The following is an 18,510-nucleotide window of genomic DNA, read 5'->3' as shown; positions in this document are numbered from 1 at the left end:
ACAAGGGCTGAGGAGGAAAGCAAAGAAGACTCCACACATTTCTCAAGCGGAGAGACAGTGGGGAGAAGGGGCCAGAGGTTTTAAGAGGCCAGTCAAGTGCCCATCCATCGCTAAGGGAAAAACACTGAATCTCTCAGCCGGAATTTTTTTTTTAAATGGGACGAAGGAGCCTGAGATCATGAGGAAGGGCAAGAAAAGAGCATAGTGACAGAAAAAGATACACGGACAGAGGCCCAAGTCTTATCAGCGGAAGATCAGTACGAGAGATAAGGCCTCCAGGCGAAGCGTTGTGTTTAGCCTGTTTGAGGCTTCCTGTCATCATCATTAAGGCCGCTTCTCCGACGGCCGCAGCACAACAGAGCAGCCATTTGGAAAGACACCCGGTGAGGACAAAGATAAAGAGAGACAGGACTGTCGGTCAATAAGGAAGACTATATTAAGTCTAATGAGCAGCGTAAGCACAACCCAGATGACAAGACATTTAAATCCAGGCAGAGTTTTATGGCTGCGTATCATTATATTGGTTTTATTTTATACAATAATCATGGTATGGCCATTTTTCTTTTAAGGTGTCCACTATATATATTTATATATAAAATAGAAGTGCAGTGACGTATTTTTTCCGCATAAATTTGCAATGATGAAAAAAGACACATTGTTGCATTCAGCCCTCCGTCCTCCTCTCACGCCGTAAACGTCCCGTGCAACACTTAACTGCCATATACAAAATTAAGAATGAATGCCTATTGTCCTCTGAAAGCCAAACAGCATAAAGCGACTCCAATGGGGCAGTGGTTTGCCCCGGAGATGGGGGAGGGAGGGTTCTCTCCTGAATCGAGGCGGCCGACCGGCTGACAGTAACCGCCTGTGACGCTTTCCTGCCGCGGGACTCGTAGGCGCTAGTGTATTGTGACAGAGTGCAACCTTTAAAGGCCATCGACTGATGTAGAGCAGCACACCGTACCCAGCATCTCGGGCCGGAGTCCATCTCCGCCTCCCCTTGTCTGGGGTGAGGAGGCCCGAAAGCAACCATGAGCGAGCGAGCGCACGCGCAAGCGCACGCACACGCACACGCACACACACACCTCGTGCAAACCTGTACGAGCATCAATGGTCCTGGATCCGGTTTCAAGGAAATGTTTTTTCTTGGTTAACCTGGAGAAGTCCAGGATGTAATACAGACATCCTTAACCTTGTGCATTGTGATCGATTACAAAATATTTCTGTCAGTCGCCAGCTAGTGTGGCTCTCAAAGCCAATCGGCGAGGACTCACCAATAGCCTACGCAAACAAAATCATCTACTGCCACCTCCTGGCCAAAGTTGTCGTCGTAAGAGAATATCCCGAATGTCTAAACATTTCACCATATTGATACTGACGCTTAAATTGTATCCGGGCTTTTTGATCTCCCCTGCAGAGATTCTGCGATTCACTGAGGTCTTCAGGCTGAACTCATATGACCTATGGGCTGCCTCAGCATGCTTATGTTATTCCCAGAGTTAGAAAGAAAGAAATAGAGAGCCAATAAAACAAGAGAGAAGAAATAAACTATACAGGCACTACGTAGATCAGATAAATCGCTTAAGAAGGGCCGGTAGTTTCGGTCTCTGTGCTTGTGTATTGTACCTCTCGTATATTGACTTGAGAGCTGTCTGGTCAGACACTCCGTCGGTCTCTTCCAAAAAGAGGATGATCCACGATGTCCTGTAAGGCCACTCCTCCGTCAGGTTGATCCATGACGCCAGCCGATCCCAGTTGAAGATGATCTGATTGGCCCGCAGCAGACGGCCTGTGGACAGTGGAGTCAATTCAAAGCGATCAAGGCTCCGTTTTGTGGATGTGTGTCACCAGTGTTTAGTGAAAAAAGGACCGGACGCGCGTAGTTCGAACACAGCTTTACAAGTTCTTCTCTCTAAGAAAGCTCAGTTTTGGGCATCCTCCCGTTAATGAATCATCATAAAGAAATTTCATTAAAAAGAAAATAGAAATAGGTGAGTAAAATTTTTTTAAGGATCTAAGAAAGGTCTCGATCATTTCCACCATAAGAAATGACAAAATGTCATTTGTTCGTATAACACGAGGGCAGCGCGAAAGCAGAACATGGTTTATTCTTTACCTGTGATAGAAACAATGTTGAGCAGCCTCCTCATGGTCTGTGGGCTGATGTCACTAAACCAGTCCTCAGTCACCAGCAGCTTGGTCAGGTCGAAGGACATCTGCCTGGTGACGGTTCTCTGCATCTGCCGACGCCGGTACGTGTCCTGAGCGGAGCGAGTTCACAGGGAAAGGTAGAAAGTCAGAAGACCACGAGATGGAGATTTTGACTCTTATAAAGTAATGCTGCTCTGTGGCTGGAAATGACCGAATATTCTTATTTTCTTCCAATACCTCCCATCCATCTTTTAACGTTAATTACATGCAACCCAAATTCATTTATGGATTTATTTGCTCTAATTCAAAAGGGAAATGATCTTACAATAACTTGTGGACTTTAAAGATTATAAGCCAGCAAAGCTCTGCATTTTAACTCTATGAGGTGTGAGTGAAACCAGTTAACAACCTGTATCTTTCCTTTTTTTTTATTCCCTCTAATGATCGGCTTCTTCAGTCTTCCCCTTTTATATCATCTATCTTTACATACGATTTGCTGTAATTAAAAATCAAAGAGCCAGTGTTCCAAGCTGAACAGACATGACACGAAAGAGAGCTATTGACACAGATCTAGCCGGGAACATCTGTGATGATATCAGGCCGCTGACATGGTCATGAGCCAAGGCGAGACGTTCAGTTGACTTTGAAGTCTTAACGCGGTCTCATGACCTCTTTTCCCTGGGGGAGGAAACATATAGCCAGCACCAAGTAAGAACTGAAAAGATCCCCCATACAGATGGTCCATTGTAGTTGACTTTTCAATCTATAGAGAGCTTTACTTTAGTTAGATGATGGTTTTGTGTATTATTCTCCTTGCTGATCTACTGTCATTTCATTTTGTAACATGTTATATTTTGACTAAGTGGTCCCGATGTTTTTAAGAACTTGATCTAGAATTCGAGGAAATTGTTATTTTCCTTCTAAAGTGAATGTGTTGTACAAAGTACAAAAAGTCAGAAACAAGATGATGAGATATTCCTAATGCCATCCCCAACTTCAAAAGCCACATGAAACTGGAGAGCCACTAATTCATTTCCCCCTTCTGCCCTCATTTTAATCTCCACTTGTAGAAATAGGGCCCTCCTGCCAAGAGCTCGCTAGTGGCAGAGGGCAAATAAAAAGCGCATGCAGCCCCACAATAGAAGGGCCAACAACAATAATTGAGGGTACAAGATAAAACCGAGGTACAAACAAATGTCAAACAAACAAACAAACAAGAGAGGGAGGCGGACGAGGACGGAGGGGGTAGGGAGAAGGTCTCCCGGGGGGGAAGGAAGGCACCAGCGACAGCAGCAGTCACTTAGCCTCCTGCCAGCAGACCTGGTGCCAGTGTTTTGTCACAGGGACCCACTGCTGCTAGGCCTCGTCATTAGGCTGTGGCAACGCAGCAGGAAGGATAAACAGTCATTACATCAATTACACCAGGAACCTTGGCCGCATACCGAGCGTCTCCTTTTTTTTTTTTGTATCCACACGCCTCCTTCTGTCCTCTGGCCTTTGCACTGCCTGCCAACACGCCTGCACTCACCCCCCCCCCAACTTTTCAGGGTGGAGGCCGGAAGGAGGCAAACCAAATTTCTTGTATCCATATCGTGGTGGCCTAACTGCATTTTCATTTTGTCTAATTCATGTTAAGACATTAAGCATTCAGTTCCAACTGTATGATACTTCTGGACAATATGGGAGTGTTCATAGACTGCGGGGGTTAAATAAAAAAATAAACATTTTTTATATTTTCACGGTCAGGGTGGGGTGTGAACGATGTATCCTAGTAGAATAAATGCTTGATATATTGTCCTTAATACATCTTATTTGGATTCATTATTTTCCTATACTCTTGGACTTCTTTCGTTTGGTTGTTTTGTTGACTCATTTCAATAATTGCCGGATGATGAATAGCCAAATGAACGTGACAGGGATGACTGGTACCCTGCGGTTTAGGGCGTTCTTGCTGCCACACTTGGCCTGGTCTTGGGGCACGCTGCTCTGAGATATCTTCCTGTCCATGTCTTCGTGCCATCCTGGACGGACAAAAGACGGAAAAAAGATGCCCATGAATAAACACACTCTGCATTGTATCTTAAACCTCAAATTGGTGTGCGATCCACATATATGTGTACACAATACAATCTCTTGTATATTTGTCGTTGTCCTCTACCTTCGGCGGGAAAGGTCTCTCCATTGACGGGCGCGGCCAGGCAGAGCTTTTTGGCCGTGCTGAGACCTCTGCTGTTGAGGAATACCGGGAGGTGGACGATGTTCCTCATGTAGTCATGTCCGTTGATGTTGGAGTCCCTCAGCACACTGTTGAGGTTTTGGTTGATAGCTTTGATGATAATGTGGGGGTCGCTGGCAAAGATGGAGATAAAAGGGCCTTTGGAGAAGAGGACCCTCACCTGGAATGAGAAACCGTGAGTTGGTGTGACAATCTCTCACAGTCTTGTAATTACAAAAAAATATGTATTTCAAACTCTGAAACCTGCTTCACTGTGTTTAATAAAATAAATATCAAAAACTTTTAAATAGTAAAAAAAAGAAATATTGAATTTGTGTAATTTATACAATTAATAATTTGTAATTTACTCTCTATATACAGCATGGTTTAAGAGTGACTAAGAGGTGCTTGCAAAGATGATATTTCATTAGCACACAGGAGGCTACCATCTTTGCGGCAAATAAAATACAAAACAATCTGAACTCTGAGGCAAGCTAAGGCAGCTGGGAAGGACATGGTGGCTGCACAAATGTGGGTGTGTGCATTTGCACAGGTGAAAGGCCCTGGAAAGTTGGGGCCATATGGCAGCAGCCAGGGTTAAACATTTGACAGATGTTGATCATCTTGTTATCAGTAAATAGGAAGCTGCACTCATCGTTTATGCTCCTACTCAGGGAAGCATATGCACCCACCGTGTCCAGCATCTGGAGAACTTTGTCCTGCTCACAGGCGTCCAGTCCGTCAATGATGACCGCCATGCGTGTCTGGTTCTGGGTAAAACCATCAATGGTCTTGGCCATTTTGGACATTAGCTCCACTTCATGCTTCAGAACCTGGTGTGAGACAAGTGAAGAAAAACAATGTTTCTTAAACAATTAAAAGGGAAATTGATTGGATTGGGAACTAAAGTGTCAGAACTTCAAAAGCAATGGGAATGTCCCAGTCTCCACGAGGACAGGACCTCAAAGGGCTTGCATTTGACTGGGAACAATGGATAAAGTGTCTTGGTGTACCTTCATAAATCCTTCACTCTTGAGTCGATGCAAGTTGTCGGCAGCACTGTGCAGCCGTTTCCTCTGAGAGTTGAGGACGGAGTCGGCCACCTGCCACCAGGTCCTGCAGTTGAGCAGTAAGGCCAGGGCCACCACACTGGCCATGGCTATCAGCACTGCATTTATTGTCAAATTATTCCGGTCCATCTGGGTGATAAAAGCATTGAAGCTGATGAACAGGCCGTCCACTGCGCTCATGGTGAGAAGGCCAGCTTTGTACACTTGGTGGCCTCTGGACCTACCTTAAAGATAGCCAACAGGGCCGTACCAGCGATCAGGCATCCCAGCGTCAAGACAAACAGCACGAACGAGGGAACACAACATGTTTTCTTCCATTTCTTACCTGCGGTACGAGAGGAAGGTAGAAGATAACATGATTAGAGATGCATTTCAATCACAAAAAGCAATTACTTTCTATGCGCATTGAATTACCATAAGTTATGCACATTTTAAGATAATTAAAGTAAGGACGGAGTAAATGGAGTAGAAACTAATTAAACCATTTATTGGAAGCTCTGGTATACCTACAATGGCTCGGCAACGCTTTCATTCTTTTATTAAGGGCATCTTTAAACTTTTTTCAAATTACCTGAAATGCAAACTACATTAAATATCAAGGTTAACGGGCCTGATGAAATCTTCTCAAAAACATCAGAGCTATATTGGGTGAATTTCTCAAAGCATCCAAACAGCATTAATAAAGGATTGCCAAAACAGCTGTTGTAAGCCCCGCTGCCTTTCTATCACAAGCTACTAGCTTGACAGCTGTGGAACATAGACACTAACGGTCTATGTTCTTTATAATTATTGACATGCAATCATTTTGACCAAGTCACTTGAAGTGAGACCTGAAGGCAAGTCCAGTCAGGGTTCCATTGGAAAAGTTTGATTTTTTAGTCTAGATGTCCAATCTTATGTTCTCTCCCTAGTTTGTCAAAATACCAACACTAGTTTGAAAAAACTATGGTTTATTGTGCTACTAAAATTAAATGTATTTTACTTCTACAAATATCAATTACAGATTTGAGTTTGAATTTGTGCTGGCTGAAACAAAAGGACACGACTGACATCTAAAGTCAAACGTCACCTTGGATCTCATCTCTCTTGAAAACCCTGAACAGTCTGGTGGCCATGAAGCCAAACTCCCTCTCACAGGCATCAGAGAGCGTGGCAATCATCTCAGCCATGGAGGTCTCCCCTCCAACACTGGACAAGCGATTGTAGTCGGTGAACAGGAACCTGTGTGACATGTTGGAAGCATAAATTATCCATCAATTGTTCAGTTATACGGTTATATAACTTCAGATGCAACCTGGAATTTAGTTTTCATTTTAACAAGACTTAATAATTGCGGTAATAGATGTTATAATCAGTGGTCCGACTCTACCGAGGGAATTTTAAAACCACTGCCATTGGGAAGTGTGGAAGGAAATGAAGGCGGTTTGTTGGTGTGTTTCCGTGTGCGTCACTCTCACCTAACGGGCAGCGCACGGGTGGTCTGCTCGGGCAGTTCAGGGGGATTGACAAACATCAGTTTGAGCAGCAGCTCCAGGTAACCGACCTGGCGAGCCAAACGGGTGCTGATGACCCACGCCCAGTTCCAGCTCTCCCTCTCCCGCCGACTTCCAAAGTACACCAACACTGGAGACGGGATGTAATGGTTAAGTCTTAGGCATAAACGTTACCAACTTGTCTACTTTTGAAATGATTGACATGTGTGCAAGAAGCTCATGTCATCGTCATCCGTCTCCTCACCAAAGAAGATGTAGAGTAGGGCGAGGAGGCTGAGGGAGACGGCTATGGCCAGCTTGGGATCAACAGTGAAGCCCAGAACCACGGCCAAAGAGCCGCAGAGCAGCAGGGTGAGAAAGACCACCAGCCAAGAGAACTCGAACAGGGGCTCTATCTGCTGTCCGGCAAAAGTCTTCATCTCATCTGACGGACAAAAAGATGATCTCATGTCAGATATACAATCAAATATAGGACACTATGTGAGGATATGAAGCACAATGAAAACAAACCGGTTCAGAATTCCCGCTTATAAAATACATCATTTTCTGGGACTCTTCCATTAATGTATAGCCAGTATGAGAGGAATCACACCATACACTAATGGTTCTCTCTTTGGAAGTTTTTTTTTTTAAACGAGCAGTCTACAGCTATAATGTACCTTTGCAATCATCTTACAGAAGGATTAAGAGAGACGGAGGGAAGGCACCGTCCACAAGGCCGATTGTGGCTTCAAGCACGTCTCATGTTGTGACGAGACGCTTTTTACTGCCGTGGGCTTACTTACCCTCCAGTTTCTTCAGAAGAAAAGACTTGCCGCTGCCCCACTGGGCGTAAAGGCCAACACAGATAGGTGGCTGCATGGTGGGCTCACTAAGGATGTCTGCTAGGGCACTGCTGTATAGGTCGTAACCCAACATGTCTCCGTCAGACTCAGAGGGGGAGAGGTGCTCTGAGACCAAAAAAGTGCAGAAGAAGGTGAGTGAAGACAAAGCCTTTCATTCTTTTCAGATTTCAGTACAATGCAATGAGCATATTGTGTCACACAAGTCTTTGTGAATTAAACCTGAAAAAGGGGACATACTGGCTCCAAATATCTGTGTGAGGATGCTTTTCTGATGGGTACAGTCAATGTTGTACGGTGTCTCTCCAGCTTTGTTTGGGCGGTAAAGCAGGCGGCCATCTTTAGGGTTCCTTAGCAGCAGCTCCGCCAACTTTCGGCTGCGCCCTCGAATGGCAATGTGGAGGGGTGTGTCTCCTTTCTAAAGGAAGAAAAACACTAAACAATGATCTCAAAAACACTTAAATAGGGAACCCTCAGATTGTTGAACAAAAAAACATTAAAATGCTGTTGTGACAAACAAACAGAAAGTACTTTTTCCACTGCAGACACTTTAGCTCCTTTATCCAGCAGGAGCTCCACTATCTCTATGTTCCTCATTTTTGTGGCTTTGATGAGTGGGGTCTCTCCCTCCTAAAATGCAACAACACACAGCATCAATATCATTTTGATTTTACAATGAATCACTACATAGGTGAAAAACATACCAGTGCACATGCACAATAGATTAATAAAGGCTGTTTCAAGTATAAAAATGTGTTCAATTGTACTTTTTACAGCAGATTTTTTTTGTTATTATTATTAAATGACAATGTTTAAAATGTAAAGATTGGGATTGTTTCATTGAAACATATGAAACATCTGGATTAAATAAAGAGAAAAACGTGATACTTTGGAAACAACAATTAAGAAATTCAAAAGGATAACAGAGCATGCGCGACTCCTTTGCTACCGAGTGTTTGTACCTTAGTGCAGCTCTCGGTGTCAGGGTTACACTGCAGGATGTCCCTCACCATGGTGGCGTGGCCTTTCTCCACTGCCCAGTAGAGGGCAGACTTCCCATCCTGACATGGAGAGGACAAGGCAAATAGGTTATGTTTAGGTACTAGTGTAATAGGTCACGGAGGGTATCAAGGAGTGTGGTCTGTATATATAGCAATAATACTTGTGTATTCCCATGGATTAAAGTTCACTTTACCAAGAAATAAAAGAACTCGAGGAGTATTGGGTAGCAGTGGGACATAGCACATAGAGAATAGAAGAAGGCCTCACGCCTCTTTTTAAAATTGAATACACAAGCAAAGACTGTGGGAGAGGAACGGTTACCTGGCCCCTGACGTCGATATCAGCGTATTTGTTCAGCAGAGCTCGGACTATCTCCACATGACCTCCTCTCACTGCTCCAATCAGCATTGTCTCCCCACTCTGACCGAGGCGGTGAAGGCGAGACAGAAAGGAAGAACAGAAGGAGAGGGGCATGAATTGCATTTCATGCATATTGTCTTAGGTATCAACAAGTCTTCAAACAGCACGCCTGCTATGCTCACCCTGTCGAGGATATTGACATAGGTGCCGGCGTCCAGCAGGTCCTGTACGATCTCGGTGTGACCCTCCTTGGCAGCAATGGCCAGGGCCGTGTTGCCGTCCTTGTCCGTCATGTTGACGTTGGGGTTTCTCTTCAGCAGCTCCTTCACGACCTCTGTGTAGCCCCCTTTCACTCCCACAATCAGAGCAGTCATCGAGTTCTGTTAAAAAATAAACAAAGAGGAAGCTATTTAAATTTGCAAATTTTAGGGTCAGTGAAACCCAAACGTTTAAAAAAAAAAAAACTATTTTTCAAAATGTCATTACTCTAAGCAGATCTGGGAGACACTACAGGCTTGTTGACAATTTGTTATTGCTATATTGTCTTGCAAGCTCAATAACTCCAAATCACATGTAGATTAATTGCTCTGCTACATTAGCTACTCTAGTTCCATCTGATTATTGATGCAATGTAGCAAACTTTCACATTTTTCAGTTTGTGACAGCACAGATGACTCCAAGGAGCACAGATGCTCTGTGTCATAGATGCAATCAATTATTTAATATTGCAGATTACTAATGAGTTTGGGAGCACTTGGGAGCATTAAATCTTGGTTATGAGCAAACCACACCGCAACAGAACAGGCTGCTTAGTTTGTCATGGCACCCAAAATGAACCCCAAACTAAATTAGACTGGCTCAGCTGTTAGGCTACCTCTTCAAATATAAACATTCTTTAGCAAATGCTACCACATATATAATATTCCAAATGAATGTCAAATACGCGTAAGTCGTAATAAGTATTACTTATAACGAGGGTATCCACACTAATCAGTATATAAGTTTCCATATTTTCCCAGACTCTCAAGAAGCATCCAAGAACTGCAGCAATAACGTTTTTGTGTCTAACCGACCTGTGGGGACAACCATTTCTAAAATTGGCCCGGTATTGAGCAAGAGCGCTGTAAACGGCAGCTGCTCATGAGATGCGATGTAATCCCGTCAAGGGAACTGCTCACATTCATTTACTCACTTACTTATTTAAGTGAAACAGCATAAGTATGGTTTACTATGTTAAGAGTTAAAAAAAAGTGTTGAATGTCATGGCAAGATATTCCAATGATTAGGACAATGTGAACGAGGTCTTTCAATTTGATGGTCAATCATTGCCCTCGCAGCTCGTTTCGTGGCTGCCGGTACCTTAGGCGTAAAACTGGAATCATTTCAATAATTGTTGGCCCCTTAAGTCACTTGCACACCATAAAATCATAAATTAGTCTGGAATTAAGGAATCAATTGAAAATACCATAGTTTCCATCTCTATTGAGTGCTCCAAACAGCGAACCACACACAGACGATCCACTCACCGCTCCTTCTTGGTCCACGTCGGCCCCGTTGGCCAGAAGGTGCATTACACTGTCATAGTGGCCCTTCCTGGCTGCCCAGATCAACGGAGTGGTACCATACTGCAAAGAAAATATGTAACTATTTAGTGGAGAAAAAAAACAGACCTGTGATTAACCGAGCAACAAGGTGAATAAGTAGAGAGAACATGGACTTGGGTAACTCGCTGGTTGGATGGGAACCAAAGCCACTGGATCTTTTAAGCTCGTCCCGCTAACTGCACCTTCCGTATGGGTAAAAAGAGGCAAATGTACATCTGTCAGTGCCTGGTTACCTTGTCAGAGCAGTTGACCTTGGCTCCATGCTGCAGCAGGAGATGGACAATTTCTGCATGGCCTCGACCCGCCGCCCAGATAATGGGGTAGACGCTGTACTGTTGGGCCAGAAGAGAAGGGTGGAGTCATGCTGACAGTAACTAAGGATCAGTGTCGGGCCTGCGGTCGAACTAACGCTTTAAGTCGCGGTTGACTTTGCTTTTTTTCTGTAGAATTATGTGGAATGTTCATCGGTTTTTCAAATAATGTGCTGCAAACATACTCGTTCTCTTTGAAATGTTTCAGCCTGGTTAAAAGGAAGAGCAGATGCCAAAGATGCTATTATCACGGGAAGAAATGAGAGAAAGCACAGCGTGTCTGATCTTGATACCTGACCAGTTATGTTCGGGTTTGCTCCTTTTTCCAAGAGCAGCTGGACCACATCTGTACAACCTTTATAGGCTCCCCACATGACAGCGGTCCAACCTCCCTGAGAAGGACACACACAGACAGCTGAGTTGGAGAGGAACGAAATGTGTTATACAGTCCAAAACACCGCCTACATGTAGAATAATAAGGAACATTCTGGACATTATTGTGAGTATTTTTTCTATCATTACAAGGTGTGAGTGAAACATCAGTGTTTGAGCAGTAAAAGTCAAACGTAAGCTTTTTTTGTGGAAGGAAAATGTTCTATTTCCAGCTGGTGTGACAGACGTTCCACTGAGTGAACCGTATCCCACTGTGTGGTTTATAATAATCCCGGTGACGACCTGTCCTCTGCAGCTTAGGCATGCTTCACATGGCCATGAGTCAAGTGATGTCCTGAGTCACTTCCATGCGGTAAAAAACAACTATAAAAAACTCTGAATGCCCCACCATACATTTAGATGTTGTACGTGATGTATCGCAAATACTTCATGACATTACATTTGTTTCACTGCTGGAAATGCACTATGCCTCTTGAGCTGGGGAATCTACATCCCAACTAACAACCTCTTCAGTCCCAGGTGATACATGTATATCCCATCTGCATGCTGCTGGACAGTCTGCTCTTGAATAATAATAATAATAATAGTTAATACAACGTCTCTAACTCTCTAGAGTGAGGACTAAATCACATCACTGCCCCATTCGGAGACGAGCAGAGATCAGCAAATGGCATTATTACCGGAGCAGCCATCGGACATGAAATAATTTCATTCTACTCTCATTCTAGTCTATTTCAGGGCAAAATATACTTCTGTCCAACCAGCACTGTGTTCATTCGATTTGACAGAAACCACCAATTCACATACAAGACTTTATTATATTTCGATCTCATACAGGCTACAAATTAAAGGTCAACTTACAATAGAAGTTCAAGCAGCTTGTTATTGGACCTCAATAGTTTCAGTTTAAGGTTTGACACAGTGTTTTATTTATTCCATGCTGTTCAGCTAACAAATGCGTTTTTAAAGAGGGGAAAACTAAGATAAAAACGTCACCTGATTACAAATTGTGTTGGCACTAAAGAAAATTACTATCTGTAGTCTCAACCAACACCCCAGAGGCTAATTGTGCTGAATTTGGGGATAGTTGCTCAAAAAAATCAGTCTAGCTCGCAAGTGAAAAATAAATACAAGAATTAGAAAGAACAGATTCATTATTTTATGAATCTATTTATTTATTCTATAATGTTTTCCAGATGATCTTATGATGTACACTAACTATACAATATGAATTGAATGAATTGATTCCGTTGATCCATCTCTAATTGACATTTTTTAAAGTAAATATTTAGTGGTCAAGAAGATTGTCTTATTGTTCCATGCGTAGTATTTATCATCTTTTAAAGATGCTTTTTTTGGCATTCCATACATTATGTTCCCCTTATATACACTAGATGTTTTGAGAAAACAGAGGAGGCATGACATGGGACTACGGCCCCTATTATTAAACGACATGGGACATACATCACCCTGTGGGATGGACAATCCAATTTTCCAATTCAACTCATTTAAAAAAATAATTTTTCTGACTTAAATTATTGTTTTTATACCAAAAACAAAAACATCTTTGCTCACAGCAGATTTTAAATGAAGAAAAACGGCTGTCACTTTCTACGTTCTCACCATGTCTCGATGTTCCAGGTTAGCGTTGTTCTCCAGCAGCTCCTTCACCACCTCCGTGTGGCCCTCCTTCGCTGCCGAGATCAACGAGGTCCAGCAGTCCTGCACACACAGACAACCCGTTACCGTGGGAACCCCCATCCTACTCCAAATCCAGTTGGACAAATGTCCGTTTGAGCGCCACGTGGGGCGGCCCGGGAATGGCCGACGCACCGGGTACCTACCAGCTGGTCATACCAGGTGCTCATGGAAACGGGGTGTCGCATGGACGCACAGGAGTGTCAGCGCGTCAAGTAAGAAAGAACCAGCCTACCAACTGTCGCATGGAAGGTTCTCCTTCCTTCTTCTGCCTTGGCGCGAGAGTGAGCATGAGTTTTAGTGTGCCGTGTCTAATGGCAGGTTACTTGTAGGGGAGATGTTAATGAGAGGTGTACTCGCAGGTGAGCCCGTGTACGCGCATGAGAGAGGGTATATGCATGCCTCAGTGTGTGCATGCGTGTGTGTGTGTCCGGGGGGGGGGTGGTTGCTTCTGGAGGCACAGGGTGTTGGCCAGCAAGTGGATCCTGTCATTTAGTGGAAAGAGCGAAGGTAAAACGGCGTAATAACTTGTCATTATGGCTCATCATAGCTCGTGGTGGCTGTTGACTGAGCCAGAGTGTGGCGAGTTCAGCAAGATGGGACATCAAGGCTCGCTAGTTCAGCTACGTCTTCTTTGTCAAGTGGATAATGGGGCTGAGAGGACCGCATTGTTTTTCACCTGTGCCTGTGCTCTCAATATCTAATGAATCGCCACGTGTGAGACGTTTGTGAGAGTGTGATCGTATCAGGAGGTTATGTGTGCGCGTGTGCATGCTTACGATATCATCCAAGTTAACGTTGGCGCCTCTCCGAATGAGCTCCTGCACTATCTCCAGATTTCCCTGCTCTGCTGCCACCATCAGGGGAGTCTGTCCATTCTGGTGGGAAAAAAAAGGGGGAAAGAAACTTTAAGGATAACACAAGTACAATCAGCAGTGATAGTATTCATGTAGTATGGACAGAACAGTTTTTCTATGAGTCAAGTTTGCATTTCAAGGTTAAAGATCTACTTTCGTCTTCCTGTCAACATACTCATGAAAAGACTTCATGAGAAGTTACAAGTTACAAAACGGCATAAGAAATTTGACCTCATGAACACAAGTACATGGTAGGGAAATGGTAAGGAAGTATACCTACTTCACTGCAACACTCACTTGTGCGTATTTACAGCAGCGGGGAAGTTTGCTATGTGTGTGGCCATGTTTAGGGAACACAGTGTGACCGTGTGGTTCAGTGATGTTTATTGATAGTTGTTGAAATAAAATGGCGGTTTATGGCACAGAATAACGATCTACAGGTTCATTTCGACTTCTGCTGTGATGTGTCTGACTTACATCACTCCGGCTATCCACGTCTTTGAACTTGTCCAAGTGTTCTTTGATGGCGGCCAGGTTCTCCTCCTCCACGTAGCTGAAAAGGCTCTGGATGGCCAGAGAGGTCATCTTCAGAGAGGTGGGGGTTTCCATGGCTGACAGCTAACCACCTGTCCACCGCTGCGCAGCGAGAGGAAAACAGATTAGCCTTCACTGAAAGACGGCTAAAGAGACTAAAAGGTATCTATCGGAGCAGCACAGCTAAATGTGCAGCACCACTGAAAGAGCAGGAAGAGGGTGTGGTGTATCTTTGAAGTGATGCTAGGCAATAAACAAAGTCAGTGCAAACCTAGCATGCACACACACACATACTCAGCCATGCACATTAAAAAAAACAGAGCTCTTTTTACTATACACTGCTCAAGATACAATCAGAAAAGAGGATCACATTCTGCTGGATAAACTTTGACGTATTATAACCAGCTTAGTTTAGGGTTTCTAAACACGTTGGCCACTATTTGCAAACATGCATGGTTTCCATGCAATAATCCATTTATATTTAACTTTAAAAAGTAAAAGCAGATTGTCAGATCCACAATTACGTCGCTCACATACAGTTCCACAAATGTACACCAAAACCTCTAGGACAATGTGAGATTAGTCCGCTTATTACACAAAAGCTAACGAGGCTCCCTTGAGTTCAGTCTGAACTGCTCATGCTGAAAACGTGAACCGTCTGCTCCGTATGATGAAGGCCGGGCAACAACAAAGCTCCAATCAAGGACGTCCGCCGGGTCGCCAAATACCACTGAAGACAAAGAACAGTCTCCGAACTTTGAACCTTTGATTGCAGTGATCATGTGGACAATTGGTGCACTCGACTGTGCGATCCAATTATTTCAGGACGTTCTACCCTCCTCTACTCTAAACAATGAGATAACTTGTTTTCTATGTGCCTGGAGCTTGAAGAGGTGCACACTATTGGGCCAGGACTGCTTTGCACTGACAGGGAAACGTTGTTAGGTTACCGTCTGCCTCTGAGAAAAATCAATGCAGACGGCCCGGTTCACAGAGAATATCTATTATCTAATTAGGCTCCGGCATTCTGAAGAATTATTTCAAACCCTTGAAATAGGCCAGCATGTCCCCCTCCTTGTTATTAGTTATGTTTTACAATTTCTACCCTGAAGTTAAACAGCAGTCTTCTCACATGACCATTTCTATCAGCTTTAGGCACTGATAAGAATATAATAACATTTTGTAAAATGTCTAAGCTTCCCAGACATTATATGTTGCATTTTACCTACACCCTTTACCACCCTAAAACATTGATGTTTTAGCTGCAGAAGCTATTTAGCCAATCAATAAAAATCTCATTAATGATTCATAAAGTTGGGCTCTTTCATCATGGTCAGACCCACTTCCTGCCAGAAAAACACAGAATTAATCAGTTGCATTCACTCACTGCTTGCAGGTTGCCTTGGTAATGGGTTTCACATAAAGATTAGCAAGCATGCTGCTCAATATTTCCACATAATCTGGGAGACAAGCAGCTCAGGTCAATAACCGCTTAAATGTCACATGCCGGTCGGCTGTACGTAAAGCTCATATCAATGAAGTCAATTCAGAGCAGCCAGGCCATTAATGTCTACATATACTTTCTTTATCCTAAAATCCAGCCCTGTTTCTTCATTTGAGGGGTGACCTGCTGTTCTCCTACTAAAATGCCTAAAGAAATCCTTTGTTTACTTGAAGAATACATAGGCCTGTTGACACACCCTCTTCGGCTCCTCGTTTTTCAGCACAATGGGTGGACGATAATGCCACCAAAGAACCAGTAAACATTCAGCTCGTTCTCTGCTGAGCAGTGATCCGATGGGAGCAAACACACACCCTTTTAAATTAAAGCACGCCCATAAAAACAGTAGAGACAAAACAGCGATATGTGAAAGCTATTAAAACAAATGAGTAAAGCTGCTTGAAAATAATTAAACACTAAAAAAGATGAACAAACAAACCCCTTACCTTGGTGTAGAGCGAGGCTTATTTTTATTTGACGAGTCAACAAGACCAACCTTTATCCCTTGTTCACCCCCAAACAGAATCAACAAGCAGTGCCGGGCTGACGCTGAGCATCCCCCTTCACTCAAGGCTGAATATTAGATGAGGAGGTTGGCCGACGCCCATCTTTTCCCCCACACAATAGGCACACGTGACCAGATTTCCGTGCTTTACATGCACTGGCTCAGTACCAAATCCTACAGATGAAAGGAGAGGGAGAATAAGATGTTGGCTTGATTTGTATAAAATATTTGATTAGACAAATGTTGGACTAATTCTGAAACACTAAGAGCTATAACTATAATTAACCATGTAAGAAGATATTGACAAGAATATCAGCTCTATAATAAGATAGGAAGGAACACAGGAAGACATTTTAAATGAGGAAATTAGTTATGAAGTAGATGCCAAAACAGGCATTTTTCCATATTTCCACTAAAACATTGAAAAAACAAATATTCATATCATAAAAACATAAAGCACAAAAACACAAATCTACGTCAACCAAAACCCCAGATGATATCTTGGTATTGACATCTATAGCTTTTTTACACATTATTGTTTACTCAAATATAAAAACACCCACTTTCAGGTCATTTTTTGTGTCAGTGTTTATGTAAAAACACCAAATGATATGGTCATCAAGACTCCTTGTCAACTGTGAACACAGATTAACAGGAACCTGGATCTGAGGCAACACTGGATACGATCTCTAAATTTAACCAGTCAGCTCTTTAAGGTTCGTCATGTGGGAATGAAACTGCTGAGGATTCAGTTCCCTGCCACATACCAGGATCTGCTTTTACCATCAGCCCGAGGCCAAGACTTTAGGCCAGTTGTGAGTTTTACTCTGAAAGGGTGTCTAGTTAGGAAAACCTTGAAACCAATCCCTGGTTACAACATAGTGTTGATGAGTTACTGTGAGTACATGGTGCGCCTGCAAGTTAAAGTGTCTAACGGGAGCGGATATGAAGCATCCGCCACTCTGTCTGTCATCGGCTTGTCAAAAAAGTAAACATCTGGATAAGACAACCGCGCGCGCAAACGGATAGAATTGTGACATGCATGGCGTCAAATACAACTAGACACTAAAAGTGAAGCATTCGTCTACTTTGGTTTAGCTTAAGTGCTGTGTATTTGACAGTGTGTCACAGGCGGAGTGACTTTCCGTGTTTACAACCGTCGCTACGAGGCAGCAGCTAACGTTACAACACAACTGCCAACGGCTAACGTCACAGGCTAACGTTAGCTCGGAGTGGCTAGCTCTCAAACAGGTCCTTACACTTTACCCCCCGCCTCCCCCCTACAAGGAAGCAAGACGGGGGCGGGGGGGGGGGTACAATGGACAACATGAAGTTATCTTACCTAGTCTAGGCTGCTCTGTAAGGGTTTGTTATTTTGAATCTTGCGGGGAGAACGTCGTCAGAAACAGCGCTCAAACATTTCATTCTTTGGCTGTTGTGTTGAACAGCGGAAAGTTTAACCTGCTGCTCCGTGCAGGGAAGTCAGAAGCTCCGCCCCCTTCTGCCCCGGGTTACACAGACGTCACACGTGGTGGAGCAGAAGGAGCCGGGAACCCCCACCCACAGATTAATAACACCCCCACCCACTGTTTAATCACAAGAGCCCAATCCTGCTGCAGGACTGTTACCAACCATTTTAAATGTCTTAACCATTGTAGTAGGAGGTATTTGTACTTTTTAACAACTTTGCAGATTCACATTTCAAAATCCTGTAATGACTAAATACAATAGTGCGCATTGTTTTCTTGTACATAACACATCAAAAACAGTTAAAATGCTGCTTGTGATATAATCTAATAAAACGTGAACAACAAAACAACACTCCCATAGAGTGACTTCTCCTGCATAATCAATGCTCAATGAAATATTTCTAATAATACTTCTCCAGAACTTTTACTTTATTATAGAGATCTGCCAATTATCCGTCAGAGCCTCTATTTACCCATATGTTTATATACCTATGTCTGTTATTAA

At 43.4% G+C, this 18,510-nt stretch overlaps 1 protein-coding gene across 5 annotated transcripts in view; it reads right to left on the bottom strand.

Annotated features, from left to right (window-relative positions):
• kidins220a (kinase D-interacting substrate 220a) overlaps positions 1–18,043 on the bottom strand; it is a 39,713-nt gene extending 21,670 nt beyond the window's left edge. For 3 of the 5 annotated variants that reach the window (XR_009941592.1, XM_062557318.1, XM_062557317.1), the window contains exons 1-24: positions 17,879–18,043; positions 16,478–16,710; positions 14,474–14,632; positions 13,919–14,017; positions 13,065–13,163; positions 11,342–11,440; positions 10,971–11,069; positions 10,660–10,758; positions 9,316–9,513; positions 9,095–9,193; positions 8,734–8,832; positions 8,303–8,401; positions 8,012–8,189; positions 7,715–7,879; positions 7,174–7,353; positions 6,894–7,059; positions 6,506–6,657; positions 5,661–5,761; positions 5,380–5,565; positions 5,059–5,199; positions 4,310–4,547; positions 4,081–4,172; positions 2,117–2,261; positions 1,627–1,789 (exon numbers count right to left, since the gene is read on the bottom strand). Coding sequence is in view for 4 of the 5 variants with exons in the window: in XM_062557318.1 (XP_062413302.1) it covers positions 1,627–1,789; positions 2,117–2,261; positions 4,081–4,172; positions 4,310–4,547; positions 5,059–5,199; positions 5,380–5,565; positions 5,661–5,761; positions 6,506–6,657; positions 6,894–7,059; positions 7,174–7,353; positions 7,715–7,879; positions 8,012–8,189; positions 8,303–8,401; positions 8,734–8,832; positions 9,095–9,193; positions 9,316–9,513; positions 10,660–10,758; positions 10,971–11,069; positions 11,342–11,440; positions 13,065–13,163; positions 13,919–14,017; positions 14,474–14,605 (3,029 nt within the window). In the remaining variant the exon portion in view is untranslated. The remainder of the gene's footprint in view (positions 1–1,626; positions 1,790–2,116; positions 2,262–4,080; positions 4,173–4,309; positions 4,548–5,058; positions 5,200–5,379; positions 5,566–5,660; positions 5,762–6,505; positions 6,658–6,893; positions 7,060–7,173; positions 7,354–7,714; positions 7,880–8,011; positions 8,190–8,302; positions 8,402–8,733; positions 8,833–9,094; positions 9,194–9,315; positions 9,514–10,659; positions 10,759–10,970; positions 11,070–11,341; positions 11,441–13,064; positions 13,164–13,918; positions 14,018–14,473; positions 14,633–16,477; positions 16,711–17,878) is intronic. The other 2 variants (XM_062557315.1, XM_062557316.1) reach the window with 1 other exon arrangement.
• Between the last annotated feature and the right edge of the window lie 467 nt (positions 18,044–18,510).

This window comes from Pungitius pungitius, chromosome 14 (genome assembly GCF_949316345.1).
Source record: "Pungitius pungitius chromosome 14, fPunPun2.1, whole genome shotgun sequence".
Taxonomy (NCBI): Eukaryota; Metazoa; Chordata; class Actinopteri; order Perciformes; family Gasterosteidae; genus Pungitius; species Pungitius pungitius.
This window is presented reverse-complemented; position numbering and strand designations above follow the sequence as displayed.